The sequence below is a fragment of the Phyllobates terribilis genome, unplaced genomic scaffold (genome assembly GCF_046119375.1).
Source record: "Phyllobates terribilis strain yellow unplaced genomic scaffold, ASM4611937v1 Scaffold_2__4_contigs__length_985480577, whole genome shotgun sequence".
Classification (NCBI taxonomy): domain Eukaryota; kingdom Metazoa; phylum Chordata; class Amphibia; order Anura; family Dendrobatidae; genus Phyllobates; species Phyllobates terribilis.
In genome coordinates this window covers 96157771-96183049 of record NW_027362762.1, presented here as the reverse complement: position 1 = coordinate 96183049, position 25279 = coordinate 96157771, and the positions used below count along the sequence as shown (strand labels likewise).

The 25279-nt window shown below is 44.3% G+C and overlaps 1 protein-coding gene across 11 annotated transcripts in view; it reads left to right on the top strand.

Annotated features, from left to right (window-relative positions):
- Positions 1 to 25279, top strand: part of PARP4 (poly(ADP-ribose) polymerase family member 4) — a 275659-nt gene that overhangs the window by 58289 nt on the left and 192091 nt on the right. For all 11 annotated transcript variants that reach the window (XM_073662418.1, XM_073662419.1, XM_073662416.1 and 8 more), the window contains exons 27-30: positions 1374 to 1454; positions 6031 to 6111; positions 8171 to 8266; positions 16881 to 16997. In XM_073662418.1, the coding sequence (XP_073518519.1) occupies positions 1374 to 1454; positions 6031 to 6111; positions 8171 to 8266; positions 16881 to 16997 (375 nt within the window). The remainder of the gene's footprint in view (positions 1 to 1373; positions 1455 to 6030; positions 6112 to 8170; positions 8267 to 16880; positions 16998 to 25279) is intronic.

The following is a 25279-nucleotide window of genomic DNA, read 5'->3' as shown; positions in this document are numbered from 1 at the left end:
TGACAGCTACAGAATGGGGGGAACAGAACTAAGCAACAGCACGTGTGAAAAAGACTTGGGAATACAAATAAATGGGATGTATTAAGAGAAGTATAGAGTCTAGATCACGTGAAGTAATTATCCCCCTCTACTCCTCCTTGGTCAGACCTCATCTGGAATACTGTGTCCAGTTCTCGGTACCACATTTTAAAAATACATTGAAAAATCGGAGCAAGTTCAGAGAAGAGCTATCAGGATGGTGAGCAGATTGCAAACTATATCCTACAAGGAACGGTTAAAGGATCTGGAAATGTTTAGCTTGCAAAAAAGAAGACTAAGAGGAGACTTAATAACTGTCTACAAATATCTGAAGGGCTGCTACAGTGCAGGGGGATCATCCTCATTCTCATTTGTACATGGAAACACGGGAAGCAATGGAATGAAACTGAAAGGGAGAAGATACAGATTAGATATTAGAGAAAACTTTTTGACAGTTAGGGTGATTAATGAGTGGAACAGGCGGCCACGAGAGGTGGTGAGTTCTCCTTCAATGGACGTCTTCATACAGAGGCTGGACAGACATGTGTTTGAGATGGTTTAGTGAATCCTGCATTGAGCAGGGGGTTGGACACGATGACCCTGGAGGTCCCTTCCAACTATAACATTCTATGATTCTATGAAACTAACAGGAGTAGGATTTAAAGCAATATCTGTTAAAGGAATTTTCCACTTTCAAAACACTGGTTGCCAAAATGTTTTCATTCTTGTAAAACAACAAACACCATTAGTACTCTCCCTCCCCACCTCTCCTGGGTCCAGCTGCTCTGGGCTTTGTGTATTGGCTGCAGCTGTGATGTTACCTATACAGCGCACATCACCGCTGCCACCAATCACTGAACTCAAGCCTCTAGTGATGTAGACAGCACGAGCTGTAGAGCCCACTGATTGCCTGCAGTGATGATGTGCACTGTAGTCGTGATGTCACTGCTTCGGCCCAAACAAAGAGATCCGAGCAAAGGTAGAAAGCCGGCGCTCGACCTGGGTTGGGCAAGTACGAACTGTGTTTGCTTTTTTTTTTCTTTTAAGTCGTTAGTGCAGCATAGAACACTTAAAGCACTATCTGAGGACATCATAGATAGGACTTTCTACCCAAACTCAGAGAAAGTCCTACTTCTCCTGCTCACACACGGTGCCTGTCAGCTTTTCCTGTATCACCTTGTGTGCAGAGAAGGTTCTCACAGTGGATCTGAAAAACCTGCTTTAAGATACGATTAAATAAATTTATATAACCCTTAATAGCCCAGTAATTTGCTGTGAACTCTGCTTCATCGTTTTCAAAGGATTCAAAGTGTTAAATATCCAAATCAATTTTTCTTCTTTTTTTCAAACTGCAGGCAACACTAAAGGCATTAATTAATAATGAGGAGCTTGAGAACATGGTTTCTACCACTGAGCTGCAGAAGACGACTGGAACAGTATGTTACTTTTTATTTTTTCAATTATAGACATTATGTCCTTAATAAAGTTTTTTTGCCTTAGAATATAAGCTATGCAAATTGTCTCTTCAGAGAGGAAAAGGAGAGAACTCTAGTGCTACCTATTGAAAGTAGCAATCCTAAAAGTCAATATCGACCCTTTAACAAGCCTTGCCATATAACTTAAGATAAAAGCTGACACTGTGCAGACACTGTGTTTTGGGGTGCTCGTCAGTGCAAAAGTGTGAGATCTGGCTTGGCTGAGTGAGAGGAGTCTGACTGGAATCCAAGGGGTAATGTTTCTCTTTCTCTGCAAATTGAGATTCTGGTTTGGCTTTTATCCTAAGTTATATAACAAGGCTTGTTAAAGGGTCGATATTGACTTTTAGGATTGCTACTTCCAATAGGTGGCACTAGAGTTCTAGTCCTCTTCCACTCTGAAGAGACAATTTGCATATTTAATTTCCCAGAGGAGCACAAGGCTTAAAAGTCTCCTCACCATGGTATGTAAGACTTGACATATCACTCTCCACAAGGAGAAATGTTACCCCTTGGATCCAGAATATAAGCTGTGACCCTGTTAATATTTTCCAACGTTTATCGTGTTCTCTGTGAGAGAGTCGCTGGCAGGCTTCTCCGGAGGTGGCTTATCTTGCGGAGAACATCGGATATGCCAGATCCTTATATCCCCTGACAACATCTGTCAGGAGAGTTGGGAGGAATCCATACATACAGTGCATTGTGAAAGTATTTGGCCCCCTTGAACTTTTCTACCTTTTGCCACATTTCTGGATTCAAACATAAAGATATAAAATTCTATTTTTTTTGGGGAAGAATCAACAACAAGTGGGACACAATTGTGAAGTGGAACGAAATTTATTGAATATTTTAAACTTTTTTAACAAATTAAAAACTGAAAAGTGGGGCGTGCAATATTATTCGACCTCTTTACTTTCAGTGCAGCAAACTCACTCCAGAAGTTGAGTGAGGATCTCTGAATGATCCAATGTTGTCCTAAATGACTGGTGATGATAAATAGGATCCACCTGTGTGGAATCAAGTCTCCGTATAAATGCACCTGCTCTGTGATAGTCTCAGGGTTCTGTTTCAAGTGCAGAGAGCATCATGAAGACCAAGGAACACACCAGGCAGGTCCGAGATACTGTTGTGGTGAAGTTTAAAGCCGGATTTGGATACAAAAAGGTTTCCCAAATTTTAAACATCTCAAGGAGCACTGTGCAAGCGATCATATTGAAATGGAAGGAGTATCAGAGCACTGCAAATCTACCAAGACCTGGCCGTCCCTCTAAACTTTCATCTCGAACAAGGAGAAGACTGATCAGAGATGCAGCCAAAAGGCCCATGATCACTCTGGATGAACTGCAGAGATCTACAGCTGAGGTGGGAGAGTCTGTCCATAGGACAACAATCAGTCATACACTCCACAAATCTGGCCTTTATGGAAGAGTGGCAAGAAGAAAGCCATTTCTCAAAGATCCATAAAAAGTCTCGTTTGAAGTTTGCCACAAGCCACCTGGGAGACACACCTAACATGTGGAATAAGGTGCTCTGGTCAGATGAAACCAAAATCAAACTTTTTAGCCACAATGCAAAACGATATGTTTGGCGTAAAAGCAACACAGCTCATCACCCTCAAAACACCATCCCCACTGTCAAACATAGTGGTGGCAGCATCATGGTTTGGGCGTGCTTTTCTTCAGCAGGAACAGGGAAGATGGTTAAAATTGATGGGAAGATGGACAGAGCCAAATACAGGACCATTCTGGAAGAAAACCTGTTGGGAGTCTGCAAAGGACCTGAGACTGGGACTGAGATTTATCTTCCAACAAGACAATGATCCCAAACATAAAGCAAAATCTACAATGGAATGGTTCAAAAATAAACGTATCCATGTGTTAGAATGGCCAAGTCAAAGTCCAGACCTGAATCCAATCGAGAATCTGTGGAAAGAGCTGAAAACTGCTGTTCACAAACACCCTCCATCCAACCTCAATGAGCTCGAGCTGTTTTGCAAGGAAGAATGGGCAAGAATTTCAGCCTCTCGATGTGCAAAACTGATAGAGACATACCCCAAGAGACTTGCATCTGTAATCGCAGCAAAAGGTGGCGCTACAAAGTATTAACTCAAGGGGGCTGAATAATATTGCACGCCTCACTTTTCAGTTTTTAATTTGTTAAAAAAGTTTAAAATATCCAATAAATTTCGTTACACTTCACGATTGTGTCCCACTTGTTGTTGATTCTTCCCCAAAAATTAGAATTATATATCTTTATGTTTGAAGCCAGAAATGTGGCAAAAGGTAGAAAAGTTCAAGGGGGCCAAATACTTTCACAATGCACTGTATTAGACTCCGATATTGGCAGGTTCAAAGAATTAAGAAGGGTTGGTTCCAGCTCCTTTAAAAATAATGCTTTATTGATATACATTAAAAATAGATTCCATATTGCATGGGGGAAAAGGTAATGCGTTTCGAACCAGCAGATTTGACCGATGTTAGCTTAATGTGTATGGGGACCTTAAGTCCATGAAGTGTGACCTGTACTCTCAGACACAATGTGATTCAGTGTGGGGCACATTTTTTCACAGTTGTGTAATCTGTTCTTCTTTGAAAATATTTCTATGAAGTATTTTTGCTGACATTATTTTAAAGCCTATAAAGTTGGATACCTTCAAGGGAATTTTTTTTTTTACTTTTTAATTAAATGCATGTATATTATGCTTAGAATAATGTCTACAATTGAGATTAAGTAAAGATTTTGCACCATTTGCCTTCTATTGGCTGCAGAATGAGTTAACTAAGAATCCATCAGTGATCTTGTTTTGATGTGACGTTGGTAACTCTTTATGTCTTTCAGTGAGCTCTGAACAGGTGATTAATGATCACATGAAAGTTCAGCTCCTCCTTTGATGTTATCATATCTCAGCGGAGAGGAGCTCAGTAAAAGACAGATAAGAGTTACAAATGCTCCATTAGAACCAGCTCACTCGCAGATTCTTCGTTAAAGGGAACCTGTCAGTAAATTTTTAGACCCCAAACTAATGTCATCTATGTAAAGTCCCTGTAATGTAGTCCATACCTTTTGTTTTATAAGTCAGTTTCAATGTTTTCTATCAATCAATTTGCATATTTTCATGCTAATGAGATGTAAGTGTAGGGGGCTTGGCCTGCCCTTACAGCTCTCTAGCCGCTCTCCCTCTTTCCCCGCCTGCTGCCGGCCTCCTGACAGTGACTGATAGGTCGCTCTTCTCTGTGATCTGCTCACTCGCATGAGATCTCACACATGCTCCACCATTCCCAGGGGCAGCGGCACAGGCACAGCTTTATACCTTCCTCTCTAATATCATGAGAACCATACTCCATATGTGCTACCCCCGGGAATGAAGGCATTTGGGCAAGATCTCAGGCGACTGAGCAGATAACAGTGAAGAGTGACCCATCAGTCACTGAATGGAGGCCGGCGGCAGGTGGGGAAAGAGGGAGAGCGGCCAATGAGCTGTAAGTGTAGACCGAGCCCCCTGCACTTGCAGCTTATTTGCTGTGAAAATTGGCCTATCGATTGTTAGAAAACATTGGCACTGACTTATAATACAAAGGTATGGACTTCACCAAGATTACAGGAACTTTACATAGAGAAAGCTAAGTTGGGGCCTAAAAACCTGATGACAGGTTCCCTTTAATCTCATTCTGTAGCCACTAATGTACAAGGAAACAATCAGCCTAAAAAGCCAAACGGTGCAACATTTTTAATGAAACCCAATTGCAAATATTTCTATTTTTTGATAGAACATTTTTAATAGAACATTTTATTGAACAATAGAAAAGGTACAGAATTGTTACAGTTGCCAAAGAAAAAAAATGAAGGGAAGGAAGGACATTATTAGCACAATTTTGCAATCCGTTGCTTTGTTTTTCGTTGTGAAATGCATGCAGTGTATGTAAAATGAAACATGACAAATGTATAAATCAAACATCAACATGAAAGGGAATCTGTCAGCAGGTTTTTGCTACCCCATCTGAGAGCTGCATAATCTAGAGGCGGAGGCTTGCTGCAGTTTTGATAAAATCCCTGTTTTCTCTGCTGCAGATCTAGCAGTTCTCTGAATGCTGAGCTGTGTATAACCCCGCCCACACCACTGATTGGCAGTGTACACAGAAAGCTACCAATCAGTGTTGGGGGCGGGGTTACACAGAGCTCATGAATATAGAGGACTACATGGCAGCAGATTTACTAGTCATCTAGTGATAATCTCCTGCTGCTAAAGCTGTGATTTAATAAAAACTATAGCAAGCAGCCCAGTAAGTGACGCATCGCTAGAATCAGTGTGTCTGCCCCTACATTATGCTGCTTTCAGATTAGGTGGCAAAAACCTGGTGACAGATTCCTTGTAATGGAAGACACAGATTTCAAGTCTGCGGATTACCGCTTGCGTGGTTGTAAAATGTATTATTAACTCAAAATACATGCTTTTAAGAATCAGAATAAAATTTGCCTCGAAGGCAACCGTTTCCTTTAAATATTTTAGCTAACATTATATTGATCTCCTTGTGTCCAGATGCTGCACACCCTTACAGCTCGAGCTCTAGTAAAAGACTATGAGGATGGAATTCTGCTCGAAAAGGAAAATGAGAATGAGGTCAGTGCAATAATACGGCTGAAACTTAAAATGACCTGTGATTGAATTCATTGTGTGGCGCCTATACCTGCAGCACCTAAGAATTCCACATACAAGGGTATACAGTGGGGGGAGGACTTTTTTTTCTGTTGCAATGATGCCACTGTATGCCTACACATTAGCGATAAATGTTGAAATTTTTGAGAAGTTTAGTGGAGCAGATCCACTCTGAAATCCTCCTCAAATCACTTCAAAAACACTTGAAAAACTCTTCCTATTCATGTCACCCGAAATCCACTTTGCTGTTCCTATAAAGAACTTTTTTAAGTTATTTTTTTCTAGCAGTTTGGAAAAACTTCTGATGTCCAAAAAAAAAAAAAAAGTCCTTTCCTAGAAGCAGATCCTGATGAAATTCACTCCAAAAAAGGGAAAAAAAACTCTTCCAAAACTCTTCAAAACCACTTTAGGAAAAAAAAGAACTCCTTCAAAAACGACGAGTTTCCTAAAGTGATTTTCCTCTTGAAAAAGTTGTTGTTTTTGATCATTTAAAAAAAACTCTGTGTTTAACATAGCCTTACTTTCTGTTCTATTTTGAGACTTCTTCATTCTATTAATTCTTTAGCAGATTCTTGTTGGTTACAGTTATTAAACAGAATAGTAACATAGACAAAATGTTTTTTTTCAGAAATTCATTTTTGGATAGTTGAAAAATTACATTTATTATCTATGCAACATATCCCTTTGTCTCCTCTGTATCCAAACTATTGATCGCATGTGTAACTGTCACGCAAGGTGTGGGAAAGACTAAGTGCAACATGAAGGGAAGAGGGGGAGACAGCCCAAACACTAGGGAAAGGGGGAGTTTAGACCCCCAGGTGGATCTAATATCACCCTGCCTACCCTACCGTCCCTATATAGGTTCCACATCTATTGCCAAGCAGGACCCTAAACCCTGTATGTTCCTAGAGCTTGGCCCTCGAGGGGATGAGGTGAGCACTTGTCAGGCCCCACTACAAACTAAAGACAACAAGGTAGACAAACAAAGGCAATAAACTTAGCTTGAGCAGACACCAGAGGACTAACACCAACTGTCCTCCAAGGGCACCAGAGAAGAAGCTAGTCGACTCAAAGCACTCCAAGCCTGCACAGTGGTACATAGAAGTATCACAGGCGAATCCCTGGAGCAAACTGAGTGTTTTTAACTCCCATGCAAGGGTGTGTCAATCGGCGGCAGGAGGGAGGTCGCCGCTGGGTCCTTAAGGGAGAAGGATTAAGACGGTGTCTGCAATGCCAAGTGCAGTGACCTTCTACAGCCAGATCCAGAACGACTGTCTATTACACCTGACACACCCCTGACAGTAATCCTGTATAAATACAGTTGGGACATACGGCTAAGGTTGGGGTGGGTCACCTAAAGCCCATTAAAGATGAGGATTAATATAGACCCACATACAATAGAACTAATGTATCTCCACATTTATCTGTAGAAAAGGCATCATAAGATCAAATACAATTATTTTTGAACATATACATTTATTTTTATTTTATTTACTCACTTATATAGCACCATCATATTCCGCAGCACTATACATGATAATCACTGTCCTCCTTTGGGCTCAGAATCTACATTCCCTATCAGTATGTCTTTGGAGTGTGGGAGGAAACCGGAGAACCCGGAGTAAACCCACACAAACACGGGGAAAACATACAAACTCCTTGCAGATGTTGTCCTTGGTGGGATTTGAACCCAGGACCCCAGTGCTGCAAAGTAACAGTGCTAAGCACGGATCTCCGCTACATTGTCAGGATTAGGTAGATGTGGCCTTCTGAGTCTTATCCGGCCAGAATGGTCGGACAGAGTGAAGTTACAAATATCCCCTACGGTAATGATAGACCATGACTTTACCAAATTTACAAAGAAAGTATTTCAGAGGAAGATGGTGACATGGACAGTGGAATACAAGATTACACCTTGCTCTCTTATAATAATTTACCCATATTAATTTTCATCAAAATATTATTATGTTTTTGTGATTTTTTTTTTTGTAAACCCTATTTTTTTCTTTTACATCTGATGTAGATGAAGAAACAAGAGATGAAGTTGTCCATCATTCAGCTCAGTATAGAGTACTCAATAGTTACTCAATTCACAAGTTTTGTGGCCGTGGAAAAAAGGGTGAGTATGTAACATAGCAAACATAAGTTCTTGTATGGGGGTTTTCCAAAGTTTCTGAAAACAAACAAGGCAAAATTACAGTAGTTCTCTAGGATTAGAAAAACATGGCTATTTTCTTTAAGAAACAGCGCCACCCCTTGACCATGACTTGTACTTAATATTGTAGCCCGACTCAATGCACATGAATGGGTTGAGGTGCAATACCAGATTTAATCCATGGTCAAGAGTGGCGCTGTTTCTGGTCAGGCCCTTTAATAATAAAAAAAACAAGTTTATACTATTCAAAACTACACTAATTTTCGAACTATAAGATGCACCCCAAATTTTGGGGTGGAAAATAGGAAAAAAATATTTTTTATAAGATGGGGGTCCATCTTGTAGTCTGAATAGGTATCTTACCTCGAGCGGGGGGAGGGGGGGTGGGGGGGACGCGGTGGAGCTGGGGTCACAGGAGGCAGGGTCCTTCAGGAAGCCGGCGGAAGTGCAGGCATGCTGGTACCTGGGGGCCTGGTACCTGGGGGCCTGGTGGCTGCGGGCCTGGTACCTGGGGGCCTGGTACCTGAGGGCCTGGTGGCTGTGGGCCTGGTACCTGGGGGCCTGGTACCTGAGGGCCTGGAGGCTGGGGGCCTGGTACTCAGGGGCCTGGTGCCCTGGTGCTGGTGCCTGGAGTGCTGGGGGCCAGGGTGCTGGTGGCCTGGTGTCTTAGTGCTGGTGGCCTGGTACCTGGAGTTCTTTTTTTTTTAAATCAGATATTTTTTATTAAAAAACTTTTTATAACATTATACATAAACAACAGTGAAGCATCACTAAACTAGCAGTGCCTCTCAAGACCCACCCGTTCCCCTTCCCCCCACCCATAACAGCCCCAAGAACCATATGGCAAAAGCAAGTTTTTGTTACAGACCGTATACCATCATATAGCTTATCCGACTGTTAAAGCATTACTAGTTTGATCCATGGGTACAGAGCTTAATATCTGATAATCAGTAATTAGTTATACAGAACATGAGAGACCACAACATTTCAAAACTCAAGTGATATTTAAAATAGACATAATATGATAACCATGAAACATATTCCATTTACCCCAGATTTTATCAAATTTACGTATAGCCTTCCGCTTTTTGTACACTCCCTCTTCTAATCTCAATAAAAGACGCATTCTATCCAAAAATTCCTGGAGCCTGAGAGGGGAGGGATCCAACCAATGTGCGGCTATAAGCTTTCTGACCTGGTATAGAGTCCTCTTAACAGCTATTATTTCATCCTCCTCACATCCTAATATTTCTACAAGGCCTAATACACACACTTTAGGATATAGGGGTAAATTACACTCAAACACATCATTAATGTATTGCACACACTCATTCCAGAATACAGCGACCTTTCTACACGTCCACATCATATGCATAAGATCTGCTCCTTCCTCTCCACATTTCGGACACATACTGTCATTCCTTACCCCAATGCGCTGTAGAAATTTGGGGGTTCTATATACCCTATGTAATAAGTACAACTGTGAAAGTCTATGTGCCTCACATGTAGATAGTATCGGAACGCTCCCCACCACCTCTTCCCATTCTTCCGAGGTTATAGTACCAATGTCGCGTTCCCACCTCTCCTTAACATTTAAGGGTCTGTCCCACTGAAATTGCTGCATAAGTATCCCGTAAATTCTGGAAATCAATCCCTTCCCACCTGTATGGCATAATAATGTGTTAAACAGTAGATGATGTTGGATTTTACTTTGCATATGTCGCGGCTGTACAAACCATGCATGCCTCAATTGGAGATAAAAGTAAAAACGAGTTTGTGGAATACAATATTCTTCTTTTATCTGTTGGAACGATTTAAATATTTCCCCCTCTAATATTTGCGCCACATTAGTTATTCCCAATTTTTCCCATATTCCGAATCCTTTCAATTTATGCATCTCTGGAAGGCCCACATTATGCCACAACGGGGTAAACTGGGTAAAGCCTTTTATTCCCAACAACAATTTGATTTTCTGCCACGTTTTCCCCATAAGTGTTAGGGTCGGGAGGTGTCGTCTAGCATCCCACCCCGAGATTCCTGTTTCTAGAAAGGAGATAATCGGCAGATTGTGTGAGAGTAGACGTATCAGTTTATCTAGGTTCCCCTGGATTAACCAGAGCTGTTGCATTTGAGAAGCTAGAAAATATATCCATGGATTAGGTGCGGCTAGTCCCCCCTGATCTTTGGGCCTTTGAAGTGTATCCAAACTGATTCTGGCCACCCCTTTTTTCCAGATCAATTCCCGAAACAGTGCCTGAAATTTATAAAATATTCTCATGGGGATCCAAACCGGTAAATTATGAAGGATGTATAATAATTGGGGCATTAACACCATTTTAATTAAGTTAGTTCGACCTACCATTGATAGGGGAAGTTTGCTCCAAGTATTGGCCTTTTGTTGAAATTTAGTAAGCAGTTCAAGTAAATTTAAAGGAATATAATCTCCGATAGATGTGGTCACTCTAACTCCGAGATATTTAAATTCTCGCACCACCTTCAAGCAAGTACTCCCTACCCTAGTATTCTGAGACAAACCATCAACCGGCATAAGAACTGATTTGTCCCAATTAATCCGTAAGCCGGAATGATCTCCAAACTCCCTTATTAAATTCATAGCTGTCATCAGAGATTGCTCCGTGTCACCCAAAAACAACAGAAGGTCGTCAGCGTATAGGGCCACCCGCTCCTCCAGTGTTTTGTAGCGGAAACCCTGAATTTCACTGCTGGAACGAAGCTTAACAGCCAATGGCTCCATAGCCAGGGCGAACAGTAGGGGAGACAACGGGCAGCCCTGACGCGTGCCCCTGCCCATTTCAATGCTACCAGAAAGATTACCATTAATTCTAATCCGAGCTACCGGATTGTTATATAGAAGCCGTACCCAGGCCCGAAATCCAGTACCGAACCCCATTTTTCGCAAAACAGCCCATAAATACTCCCATTCGACACTATCAAAAGCCTTAGCGGCATCAAGTGATAGTACTGCCCTACCACCTGCATTTTGTGACTGCATTTGTAGATTAAGAAAAAGCCGACGCAAGTTAATTGCCGTCGACTTGGCCGGTATAAACCCAGTCTGGTCTTCTGCAACCAGATGTGTAATAACCACCACCAATCTGGTAGCCAAGACCTTAGCTAAAATTTTTACATCTACCGAGAGTAAAGATATTGGCCTATATGATTCGGGGTTTAGTGCATCCTTTCCAGGTTTTGGCAAAAGAACTATGTTAGCCTCCCTCATTGAAGCCGGCAAGGCCCCCCCCCCCCCTCGCTTCCTTAAACACTTCCAGTAACCTGGGAAGTAAAACCCCCCCAGCCTCCTTATAAATTTCCGCAGGGATCCCGTCAGCACCAGGGGCCTTGTTATTTTGAAAATCTTTTAAAGCTTCCTGCATCTCCTCCAGGGTGATTGGTGCATCTAGTTGTTCTCTCTGGCTATCTGTTAAGCATGGTATTTGCATATCATGAAGGTATAGATCTATGTCCCTTTGCGCCTTAGTCAGTTTGGAAGCATATAATTGTCTGTAGAACTGAAAAAATTCTTCCATTATAGCCTTTGAATCAGTAATTACCACACCCTTAGTATCCCTGATAGCTGCAATCATAGGAGCCCCAGTCTGGGCCTTGGCTATAGTGGCCAGCAAGTGCCCTGCACTCTCTCCCTCCACATAAAATTGCTGTTTAAGAAAAAACTGTTTATGTTCTGCTTGTTTCAATATATGGTCATTTAGTGTAGCCTGTGCCCGTGTCCAGTGTTCCCTATTCTCTATGATTGGAGACTCAACATACCTCTGTTCCAGTATGTCTACTTCCCTCCGCAACTCCTGAGTACGAGCCCTATTTTTGGATTTGATCATGGAAATTTCCTTAATCAGGATCCCCCTTAAGAACGCCTTCATGGCTTCCCATACCGTATCTAAAGGAGCAGAGCCTATATTGTCTTGAAAGAAATGCTCCAATTTACCTGCTAAATCTAACTGTTCCCCGAATACGTCCAGCCAGTAGGGGTTAAACCTCCACAGTGCCCTTCTGTTTATGGTGCGAGGATCGATCCCCAGAACAACCAATAATGGGGAATGATCAGATAACAATCTCGTGCAGTATTCTACTTTAGTAACTAAAGGGACTAGATGACTATTTCCCAGAGCCAGGTCAATTCTGGACAGAGAGGAATAGGATGCTGAATAACATGAATACTGCTTAACATTTGGGAAACGAACCTGCCACACATCTACCAGACTGATTTCCTGCAGGACCCTTGCCAACGATGTCTCTTGAGCAGCCCCTCCCCCCACATTACCCCTATACTTATCAAGCTCAGCATGTAGATACATATTAAAATCACCGATAACTAACCGGGGTATGGTAGCAAATTCCGTTATCCACGGGAATAGTTGTCGCAGAGTCTGTATAGAGAAAGGTGGAGGAACATATAGAGCAATTAGGCAAATTCTAAGCTCAGCCACTCTGCACACTAGACATACATACCTACCCTCCCTGTCACAGATACTTCTCTCACATTCAAAGGGTAAATTCGGATGAATCAATATACTAACCCCCCTAGAGTAAGTACTATGTGTAGAATGATAGGCCGGCCCCCTCCAAAGCTTGCTCAGTGCCGCAGCGGCCTCCGTATTGCAATGCGTCTCTTGCAGACAGATTATCGACTACTGATATTCCTTAAGATATTTAAGTGCCGCAAATCTTTTGTTGTGATCTCCCATACCTCTAATATTCCAGGATACTACATTAATCTGCTTAACCATGTTTTAACGATTGAAGATGAACTGTCACATGCCCCCCTCCGCACCCACTCGTGCGTCCGACCATCAGGATTATAGTATGGTAATAATACACAGTCTGCACCAATCAAAGTAAATTCTGTTCTTTTACCCCCCCTCACTACCTCATTTAACATCCCCCCCCCCTTAATCAAATGAATACCAACAGCCGTACTATGTAGAGTCTGGTGTTTAGCCTCATGCAGCCTAGTAGGCCATAAGCACACGAGGCGCCGCAGCATGAGTTGCATCACAGACTCCCTCATTCCCCCCCCACACAACGTTCCCAGAACATTCAGACGGCAGAGTGTCTTATCCCTGCTTATACATTGTAGGTGAAACCAACACCTCAACAACCATATAAGTATATTGGCCTGCCCGAGGTATATATGAGAGCCAGGTTATAAGCAGTATACAAAAACTGAAAAATAATAATCATAACGTTTATAAACAGAGATTCATTAGCCAACAGCGGAGTATTATCCACTAGAATTCAAATTTCTTGAATTATTATATTATATTCTGTCAAGAATCTTCTCAAAATTGGTGTCAGCCCGTCCGGATTTGTCTCTCTTTTAAGTCCAGCCACTTTGCAGCCTCCTTTGGTGAATCAAAGAAATGAGTTTCACCCAGTGCTGTGACCCGCAGCCGTGCAGGATATAGCATTGCATAGGGTACTTGAAGTGCTCTCAATCTGCGCTTGATATCTTGAAATTGGGCGCGTCTCCTTTGAACCTCCACCGAAAAATCAGGATAGAAGGACACTCTCGCCCCCTCTATACATAAGTCATTAGCCGACCGCGCCAATTGTAGGATTTTATCTCTGTCACGAAAATGCAGCATTTTCATTAGAACTGTACGTGGCAGTGCCCCAGCCGGTGGAGGTCTGGTGGGGACCCTGTGTGCCCTCTCAATAGCGAACATTTTAGAGAATTTATCTTTTCCAAAGGATTGCAGCAGCCATTTCTCAAAAAAGTCCACCACCTCTCTGCCCTCTGCTTTCTCAGGCACACCCACAATACGCACGTTATTTCTTCTTAGGCGATTTTCAAGATCATCCGCTTTGTTGAGTAAATAGTTAATAGTCAGTAGCTGTTTTAAGTGTTTTAGTCATAGGAGACACAGTATCCTCCAAATCCCCCACTCTGCCTTCTGTTTCAGTGAGGCGCTCCCTCATTTTCTGCATGTCATGGCATATATGAGATATGTCCACTTTCACAGACCCTATGTGTTCAGTGAGATCTGCTTTACTATGTGAGATGGCCAGCAGCACATCCTTTAAAGTAGGCTCATCGTCATCTGCCAGTGAGTCAGCACCACTGGTAACCTGAGCCTCTCTGCTGGGGGTAGTTGTTGTTTTAGCAGCCTGCACATTCCTCTCATGTGTCTCCCCCGCTGCCTTCTCCACATCCCCCTCAGTTACCGTGCTTTTTAATGACTGCACATTCCGGTCAGGTGTAAGCTCCTCAGCTCCTCCGCCATGCGCATATTTGGAGAGCCTGTTCACCACCTCCATGCGCTTCTCCCGCTGCCTTGGAGTTTCAGTTCCCGCCTCAGAGGCCACGGCACCATTTTGGCCCTCATGCTGTGATGAGCCAGCCGCCTGCCTCTGCTTGCTATCTCGCCGGGTCATCTCGTTCTGCACCACCGACTGCTCCCCCGCACTCCTGAGACCCCAGGCCACCTGGTGAGATCTTTTAGAAGCAATGATTCCCTCGGGCAGGAAGGATTACAGGACAGGGTTATAGGAGCTCTTCTGCCTCACTTCTACTCACATGCCCGGCCAGGCCACGCCCCGGTACCTGGAGTTCTGGTGGCCTGGTGCCTTGGTGCTGGTGGCCTGGTGCTGGTGGCCTGGTGCCTTGGTGCTGGTGGCCTGGTGCCGGTGTGCTTGTGGCATAGTACCTGGTGTGCTGGGGCCCTGGTGCCAGTGTCTTGCTGTGAGCGGAGTGGCAGAGCAGAGTGAGCGGCTTCCGGTGGCCGCTGCCATCTTTCTGAAGCTGTGATCTACAGGAAAATGTCCGCCGGTGCGGCAGAGCGTATGTGCCGGCTCCGGCGATCATTTTCCTGTAGATCACAGCTTCAGGAACATGGCCGCGGTCACCGGAAAGCCGCTCACTCTGCTATGCCTCACAGCCAAACACCAGCCCCGGTACCCGACCAGGCCTGATCCCCGGCCAGATACCGGCCCGCCTCACCTCTTCTTCCGCCGCCGCGCTGCGATCCCGCTCCACCACCACCGGTAAGTTGCGTTCGGACCATAAGACGCACCCCCCATTTTCCTCCCAAATTTGGGAGAAAAAAGTGCGTCTTATGGTCCGAAAAATATGGTATCTTTCTCGTGGCACCTGCATACTGAGTGCTTTCAGGTTTTAGGGTTTTTTTTCACGGTCTGAGATTATTTTTCACCTAGCAATGCATCTTTTAATAAAAACAGGTGGAAAAAAACATTGTTTTCCATATTCTCTAACGGTTCCCTGAAATCTTTAATGGCCGACTGTGATGTTCACAAATAGGACTTGTACTAAGTTTAGTTTGAACAGTAAAGACACACAGATTTGTTTAAAAAAACCAGATGTATGAACAGTTCCATTACACCCTGTTTTGCCGTGTGCTGTCCAAAACTTGTGTGAATTGGTCCATGCACACATCAAGCCTTGCGCCACATGTATTATGTGTTTTAGACACTTTTTCTGACTTTCTCAATAAGGAGCCTGATCCCGCTGAAAAGTCAAACTTGCACAAATAATTGGCAAAAAAGTAAGTCAACACCAGCAAAAAGGTGGAATAAATTTAGATTAGTCAAAAAAATACACCAAATTTAGCAAACACCCTGAGTGACTTCAAGGTGTTGCCCAGACTAGGGGTTCAAGTCTGCAGTCACACTATTTGACTGCAGACTTGAAAATCCTAACAGTGCGCCCATTATGAGTTGTCAGAACTCTCTGGTGTCGGGAACAAGCATGCACGTGATCACAAGTATGCGATTTGTATTAATGTGGTCACATGCCGACTAGACGTGTCCAGTCTTACTCAATATAAGTCAGTTGAGTGAGACTGGACATGTCTAGTCGGAATGTGGCCAGAAGTTTACAAATGATGTACATGCGATCACATGACTGCCCAATCCCAGCACCAGAGAATCCTGACAGCGCACACTGTGCGTGCTGTAAGAATTCACAAGTCTGCCAAGTGACTGAGAATACAGACTTGAGCCCCAAGAGTGGACAACCCAATACATTTGGTGGATTTTTAGACTGGCAATTCCTGGTTTGCATTGTATAAAAATTAGAGAGGATTAGTAAATCTGTCCCATTGAGAAACAAAGCAGAAAACATAGGACAAGGCCAATACTCCTATAGAATTATTTTAAACAGGTTGTCTGAGCTTGTGACAAAAGTCTGCAGACTACCGAATCGTGATAGTGTGACAGTGCACACACTTTCATGATTTATCATTCTTGCCAGTGCGAGCATGTGTTCACGTGACCGAATGTATGCATGTGGTCACAGCACCGCCTACTCGCACTGGTAATACGAAAAACCATGACCGTGTGCGCACCAAATGCTATCAGGATTCAGCAGTCTGTAGTCACAGAGTGATTGCAGACTTTTTTCCCCAGATCTGGACAGTCCCTTTAATGTGCAGCTTCACATATTCCATGGCTAGTATATAGATATACATACAAGCACTGCAGTAGCCACACCATTGAGAAACACCATTCTACGTCATTTGTAGATTTTTTGAAAATGTGATAATATGACTTGAAAAATATAGGTTTCTTCTTTATCTTTTAGAGTGCAGAAGAAGAAATTGACATTGAACCAAATGTTCTTGAAATTATATCTGCAGAAGATGTGGATATTCTGCCATATATGGACTGGTCATCTACAACTGATATAAAAGAAGATAGTGTAAGTGTACATCAAAAGAACTATCATCAACATATGAATTCAGCACCGGAACCACCATCAGAATATGAAATACAGCACCAAAACCATCATCAGTACATTAACCCCTTAAAAGCCCAAGGCGTACTAACACGTACCTGCGCCCTGGGCTTTAAGAGCCAGGGACGTATTAGTACGCCCTCTTGATTTCGCCCGCACACAGGCTGTGCGGACGCGATCACCACTGGGTTTCAGCTGATTGTCACCGCTGACACCCGGTGCTATGTGCTGGGAGCGATCCCTCGAAGTCGATCGCAGCATTGCGGGGGCAAGGGGAGGCGACCGCCGATTCTCACCTCTCCTGCCAGCGTCCACCGCTGTCTGCCGCGGCTTCCTGGATGTTGCCATGACGACTCAATGTCGTCATGACAACATCCGGGTCACCAGACAGCAGGAAGAGACTTTGGTCATGCGCAGTGCATAACCAAATTATCTTCTGCATTTGCAGTGCTGACAGCCTGTATAGCACAGGGATGGTGCTCCATCCCTATGCTATACAGGCGATCAGAGTAAAAAAAGTGAAAGTCCCATAGTGAGACAAAGTATAAAAGTAAAAAAAGTGTTTAAAAATGAAAAAAAAATGTTAAAAAAAAAATTGTAAAAATATTTTTTTTAAAAATAATCCACCAAAAATAAAAATATAATGTACCCTTCAATAAATATTATTATGAAAAAAAAAAACAATAAAAGTACATATATTTGGCATCGTCGCGTCCGGAACGACCAGACCTATAAAACTGTCCCACTAGTTAACCCCTTTAGTGAACACGGTGAAAAAAAAAAAAAACAAAGCAAAAAACAATGCTTTATCATCATACCACCAAACAAAAAATGTAATAACACGCAATCAAAAAGACAAATATAAATAAAAATAGTACCGCTGAAAACATCATCTTGTCCCGCAAAAACAAGCTGCCATACAACTCCATCAGCCTAAAAATAAAAAAGTTATAGCTCTCAGAATAAAGCGATGCAAAAAAATAATTGTTTCTATAAAATAGCTTTTATTGTGTAAAAGCGCCAAAACATAGAAAAACTATCCCTTTTGCTTTGTCTTTGTTTACCTCTTCGGCGATTTATCTCAGCCTTGTCCACCGCGTCTGCGGTTTCGCTCTGCTCAGCCTTGTCCACCGCGTCTGCGGTTTCGCTCTGCTCAGCCTTGTCCACCGCGTCTGCGGTTTCGCTCTGCTCAGCCTTGTCCACCGCGTCTGCAGTTTCGCTCTGCTCAGCCTTGTCCACCGCGTCTGCGGTTTCGCTCTGCTCAGCCTTGTCCAAAGCGTATGCGGTTTCGCTCTGCTCAGCCTTGTCCAAAGCGTCTGCGGTTTCGCTCTGCTCAGCCTTGTCCACCGCGTCTGCGGTTTCGCTCTGCTCAGCCTTGTCCACCGCATCTGCGGTTTCGCTCTGCTCAGCCTTGTCCACCGCGTCTGCGGTTTCGCTCTGCTCAGCCTTGTTCACCGTGTCTGCGGTTTCGCTCTGCTCAGCCTTGTCCACCGCGTCTGCAGTTTCGCTTTACTCTGTTTGTTTACCGCATCTGCGGCTCTGAACTCGTCTCCCAGTCTGTACTGGACCCTACCCAGCCTGCGCTCTAGTCTGCCTGTTCCTGTATTCCCTGGTGTGGGTCAACAGCCGTGTCCGGAGTGTGACCTGGAGTAGACCCTGGTCCCTCTGCTCGGTTCCTCCCTGGTGCACTGGCGTCATATGCCGTCGTGCGACCTTGGTCGGATCGGGCAGATACTTAGTTACGCCCCTCCAGGCACTCTCCGGTTCATGGCACAGTGGAACCACTAAACACACACACGCCAGTCAGTCCGGGCGTGTGCATTACACGCTCAAGACTAATGACAACTTATTCAATATGATGACCTAATGTTATCAAATTATGTGTTGTACCTCTGGGTTCAAAATGTTCACTATACCCCTTGATAAAATCCTTGAGGGGTTTAGTTTCCAAAATGGGGTCACTTGTGGGGGGTTTCCACTATTTAGGCTCATCAGGGGCTCTCCAAATGCGACATGGCGTCCACTCTCAATTCCAGCAAATTTTGCGTTCAAAAAGTCACACAGTGCTCCTTCCCTTCTGAACTCTGCCGTGCGCCCAAACACTGTATTTTCCCCACATATGGGGTATTGGCTTACTCAGGAGAAATTGCACAAAAGTTTTTGGGGTTAATTTTCTCCTCTTACCCTTGTGAAAATAAAAAAAATGGGGCTAAAACATCATTTTTGTGGAAAAATTTTAATTTTTTTATTTTCACGGTTCCAGGTTATAAACTTCTGTAAAGCACTTGGGGGTTCAGGGTGCTCACCACACATCTAGATAAGTTCCCTAAGGGGTCTAGGTTCCAAAATGGTGTCACTTGTGGGGGGTTTCCACTGTTTAGGCACATCAGGGGCTCCCCAAACGCGACTTGCGTCCGCTAATTATTCAAGCAAATTTTACATTCAAAAAGTCAAATGGTACTCCTTTCCCTTCCGAACCCTGCCGTATGCCCAAGCAGTTTTTTTTCCCCACATATGGAGTATCGGCTTACTCAGGAGAAATTGCACAACAAGTTGCATGGTGCAATTTCTCCTGTTACCCTTATGAAAATGCAAAACTGGGGGCTGAAAAACATTTTTGTTGCAAAAATGTGAAAATTGTATTTTTACCGCTCAGTGTTCTAAACTTCTGTGAAGCACCTGGGGGTTCAAGGTTCTCACCACACATCTAGATAAGTTCCCTGATGGGTCTAGTTTTAAAAATGGTGTCACTTGTGGGGGGTTTCCACTGTTTAGGCACATCAGGGGCTCCCCAAACGCAACATGGCGTCTGCTAATTATTCAAGCAAATTTTACATTCAAAGAGTCAAATGGCCCTCCTTCCCTTCCGAACCTTGCCATGCGCCCAAACAGTGTTTTTTCCCCACGTATGGGGTATCTGCGTGCTCAGGGGAAATTGCACAACAAGTTTTGGAGTCTATTTTTTTCTTTTAAACCCTCCGAAAATAAAAAAAATTGGGTCTAAAGAAACATTTTTGTGAAAAAAGTTAAATGTGAATTTTTTTCTTCCACATTCCAAAAATTCCTGTGAAGCACCTGCAGGGTTAATAAAGTTCTTGAATGTGGTTTTGAGCACCTTGAGGGGTGCAGTTTTTAGAATAGTGTCACTTTGGGGTATTTTCTGTCATACAGACCCCTCAAAGTCAATTCAAATGTGGTGTGGTCCCTAAAAAAAATGCTTTTGTGAATTTTGTTGTAAAAATGAGAAATCAATGGTCAACTTTTAACCCTTATAACTTCCTAAAAAATAATTGGGTTCCAAAATTGTGCTAATGTGAAGTAGACATGTGGGAAATGTTATTTATTAACTATTTTGTGTGACATTTCTCTCTGATTTAAGGGCATGAAAATTCAAAGTTTGAAAATTGCTAAATTTTCGAAATTTCAGATTTTTTCACAAATAAGCGCAAGTGATATCGATGAAATTTTACCACTATCATGAAGTACAATATGTCACGAAAAAACAATCTCAGAATCAGTGGGATCCGTTGAAGTGTTCCAGAGTTATTACCTCATAAAGTGACAGTGGTCAGAATTGTAAAAATTGGCCTGGTCATTAACGTGCAAACCACCCTCGGGGGTAAAGAGGTTAAAGTGAATTTTCACTGGCCGATAATTGGGAACCAGCATATTATTGTCCTTTCTGAGCATGCTGTCAATCACCAGATGTACGAGCAAGACTGTTACGGATCCGGGTGGTGGAACCTCTGTGTTGCGGTGCAAGGAGGGACCAGAGGGGCGTAACTAGGTATCAACTAGGACTGACCAAGGTCGTACGGCGGCTCAATCGACTCCGTGACCAGGGAAGGACCGAACAGAGGGACCAGGTGCTACTCTGGGCCAGACCTTGTATGAGAGCAGGTGACTCCCACGGGTCAGAAGGCAGGGACTGACCGGTACAGCAGATGAGCACGACAGGCAGGCTGACGGGTGATCCGGGTAGACAGACTGGCAGACACGGCAGGTAACAAGCAGGAGCCTCCAGGTAGGCTGGCAGGTAGGCACGGCAGGTAACAAGCAGGAGCCTCCAGGTAGGCTGGCTGGTAGGCACGGCAGGTTACAGGCCGGTGCTTCCAGGTGAGCAGGCGGGCAGGGCCCATAGACAGACTGGCGGACTGGACTGTAGACAGACTGTCGGGCTGGAGAGTAGACAAGCTGGCGGACAGGACTGGTAGTCAGGCTGGCGGATTGAACTGGTAGTCAGGCTGGCGGACTGGACTGGTAGTCAGGCTGGCGGACTGGACTGGTAGTCAGGCTGGCGGACTGGACTGGTAGTCAGGCTAGCAGCGGGACCTGAGGAGTGAAGCAGAGTTTTACACGCAAAGCTACAACCTTACACGGGCACCTCCATTTTGGAGGAGGTGCCTTTTATATGGGAGGTCCTCCGGCCATTGGCCGGGGACTCCATAGGACGTTGCATGCGGCCCCTTTAAGAGGTAGGGAGCGTGCGCGCGCCCTAAGGACAGTGCCCGGGAAGCTGCGCGCACCGGCAGAAGCAGGAGCGCCGGAGGACGCTGGGCGGGGAGCGCGGCGGTAAGAGGGACGGCGTCTCTGCCTGTCAGGGGGCAGAGACGCCAATACTACAAAGACGTTTGTTCATCTGATTAAATTATTTTTAAGTTTGTGCAAAGATTATCTTTCTTTGCAGTAATTAATTGTGTACTGCTGAGAACACCCCACCCAGCAACTCGAGAGCAAATAAAAGCTGATCGGCGGGCCCTGTGTGTTGAGCCCCCGTGATCTGTTATTGATCATGTTGCAGAAAAGTTAGCAACACTGTATGCCTGGACAACCCCTTTAAAACTTCATCTTCATCCCCATAAGGTTAAGCCAAAATTGCACAATGCACAAAATCCCACATATGTAGACCTAAAAATGCTGCCCAAAATCGATGTGAAAAAAGAAATATATCCCCACATAACCAACGACAAACAAATAATACGGCACAATTTCAATAACCTATTCAAAAACAGTCATTCAAAATGATGCCCAACATATGAAATAAAACAAGTCACAGGTCAGTGATCACAGATCTGAACATTGTTAGTGACCTCCTCAAGCCTATGCAAAGACCCTTCAGTTTATATATCTTCAAAGGGTATGTATATATAATAATCAATATCTGTGAAAAAATAATAACACAGTATATTAGAAATTCGCATAGCAAATGGTAAATACCTATTACTCAATGGGCCTTAAAAAAACACCTGCAGTGATTAATCATCAAACCAACCACTAAATATATGGATGGACCTTATATTCAACATTAAAGAAGCATCCCATCAACATTTTTATCCTCTTAATATATTATTATATTATATTTCACTGTGTACTTACAATTGCTCATTTTGCCTTTCTACCCAGCTAATTCTTCTCTCTTCTTTGCTCTATGTAGAAACAGGAAGTCTCTTGTCCCTGCATTTCTCATTCCCCTCTTCAAATCCTGACCCAGCTGCTCCGCCCCTTTCCCCTGCCATTGATTTTTGCAAGTCACTCATGAGTCATACAAGCAAAAATTGACCTCCTGTTTCTGCATATCGCTAACAAAGATTCAGCTAGTCAGTATTTAATCACGTGATGTCATAGACCTAATGGAAAAGAGAAGAATTATCTGGGTAGAAAGGAAAAATGAGCAATTGTAAGTACACAGTGCTGTATAATAGGATGACTGCAATAAGAGGATAACAATTTTGATGGGAGGAGGAGGAGTGTTTCTTTAACCCCTTCAGGACATTTGAAGTAAGTTTATGTCATAGTCGGGAAAGGAAAAAATTTACATCATGCAGGCACAGGAGCCCACACAATCGCCGCCGGGAGCATGGCTTAAGTGAAAGCCGAGCCTCGGCTCTCACGGCCATGAGCGGTGCTCGCACCACCCAGGGCCATTTAACCCCCATAAGTGCCACGATCGATAGCGATCGCAGCATTTAGAAGAGAGGGAGGGGGCCCCCTCTCCGTTCAGATTGGCTCCCCTGCAACGTCATCGCAAGGGCCGATCGTTGCCATGACAACTGAGGTTGTCATGACGACATCCGGGTCACCCAGCTATGGAAAGCCTGTTAGACCAGGCTGAGAGCATGGTCTAAGAGGGTTCTCTCAGTGCAGCACTGACAGGAATAATGCAATGGATTGTACCAGCGATCAGAGTTATAAAAGTTAGTCCCATAGAGAGGAAGGAAAGGCCAATACACATAAGTTGTGCACATCTAATTAATCGATAAAAATAAGTTTTTATTAACACCAGTAGACAAACAGAAAAACAATAAAAGCATTTAGAAAAACCAGTGCAATGTGACAACACCCCTGAATCCACAATAGAAAGAGCAACCACAATAGCAATGGCAATTAACAATGTGCCGGTAGTTGTTATTTAACAATATTGTGATTAGTGCAAACAATATGCCCAGTATGTAGATATTATCTCCTCCAGAGGTATAATGTCTGTACCATGTGGAAAGGAGTATTAACAATGGGTACACAAACCATCTAGCACTAAGGTATGGAAAAAGACCATCTCTCATAAATCTAGCAACAGCATGAATCAATGGGTGTAACATAAAAACTGCACAAGGAACAGGATAAAAAATAAATAAAACTAATTCTTGACCTGCTGTTGATTTGTTCATTCTGACTCGCCCCCTGGGCCGTGGGGCACCCGGAACCGGGCTTCTGTGCGATGCTGGGGGTAGTAGTGGCAACTCGATCCCGTGGCTCAGGGTGGTCAGACCAAATGCTATGGCAGTCTATTTATCAGTGTTTTGAATGTCCGACTATGCCACCCGTGGATTGCGGTCAGGGATGACCGCCGCTGCAAGGCAGACCGCTGAGGCTGGTGTTGGTGTGCAGCATAGGGATAGGATGACTCCCCACGGGAAGAGTGTAGCCTCAGGGCAGTGTAGGTGAATGCTGGGGGTGATGGTGCAGGCGCAGCATAAATCACACAGAGTCCAATGGTGCAGTTCAGGCCTTTTACTCACAGTTGATATCCAAGTCACTTCTGTCAGCAATGACTGCACAAGCCGTGCTGCGTCCACCAGGTGAGGGGCTCAGTCAACCCCCAGGCAACTCAGGAGTGTGGCACAGGACCCCCTTCTATCCTTTCTCTGGCCTCTCGTGCCCCACCAGTGACCATGCTTCTGTCCAGCTGCCTCGGGCCTTCTCTGGTAAAACTTGGCGCCAGTTTCCCTGACCATATGTGGTGCCTTCCTAGCGGGTGTAGCAAGGGGTCGCACCAATAAATGATCACGACCTCCGGTTCTTGGCTGAGTGATGATTTACCTCCACCAACTTAGGAATCCGGTACCCTTCCACGGCCTGACCCTTCACCCGATATTACGCGGGCTTGCATCGGTTGCTGTCCGTTCTGCTCTCTTAGGGTCCCTTCTGCCTTCTTGTTTCTGGAGCCTTTCTACTCCTCTGTCTCTCCTCTTTCCTTCCTTCTCCTTCTCTTCTTCTCCTCTCTGGCCCTGGCCTTTTCTCTAGGCCTGCCTTCTGAGCCGAGCTCCTACAGAGCCTCTGCTCCCTGTCACCTCTCTACTGTACTGAACACTGAACTAAGATGGCTCCCACCTTTTATTTGCTTCTCTGTGTCTGAGCTCAGGTGACCTGCACCCAATGAGCTCCTTACTATGCTCCAGAAACCGTCCCCTACTGCTTCTACATCTCTGGGTTCTCTCCCCCTTCCCCAGTCCAGCCAGGGACATGGTCAGTTGTGCCTGCAATTATATGGGAGCACTGTCGAGCTGTCCCCCGGAAATGGGGTGTGTGTGTGTGTGTATGCAGCTAACTGAGCCCTGGTCCACACTCCATCCTTACCTGGGGGTGGAATATCACACCTCTGGTTGAGGTGCAATACCCCTGTGGCAACCGAACCCTCGGGGCGCCACAATTCTGCCTCCGAAAGATCGCAGTAAGGCTCGGCGCACATTTATCCTGCTCTCTGCACTGAGCACTTACACCGGAGTTTCCATGTAAATCTCTGAAATACGTGATTCAGACGGAACCCACGGCAGAAGTTCCTTTTAATAAGGCTGATGGAGGCACCGTGGACGCCGTCTGGCCTATAATCTAGCTGTGTCCGTCTTTTTAAGTGTGCATGAAAGCACAGTCGACCACAGTTTTGTGCACCTCTGAAAAGAAGGACAACGCTGAACAGAGGCCAGATGGAGTCCAGAGTAACTCTGCTACCTCATTACAGTGAATGGATC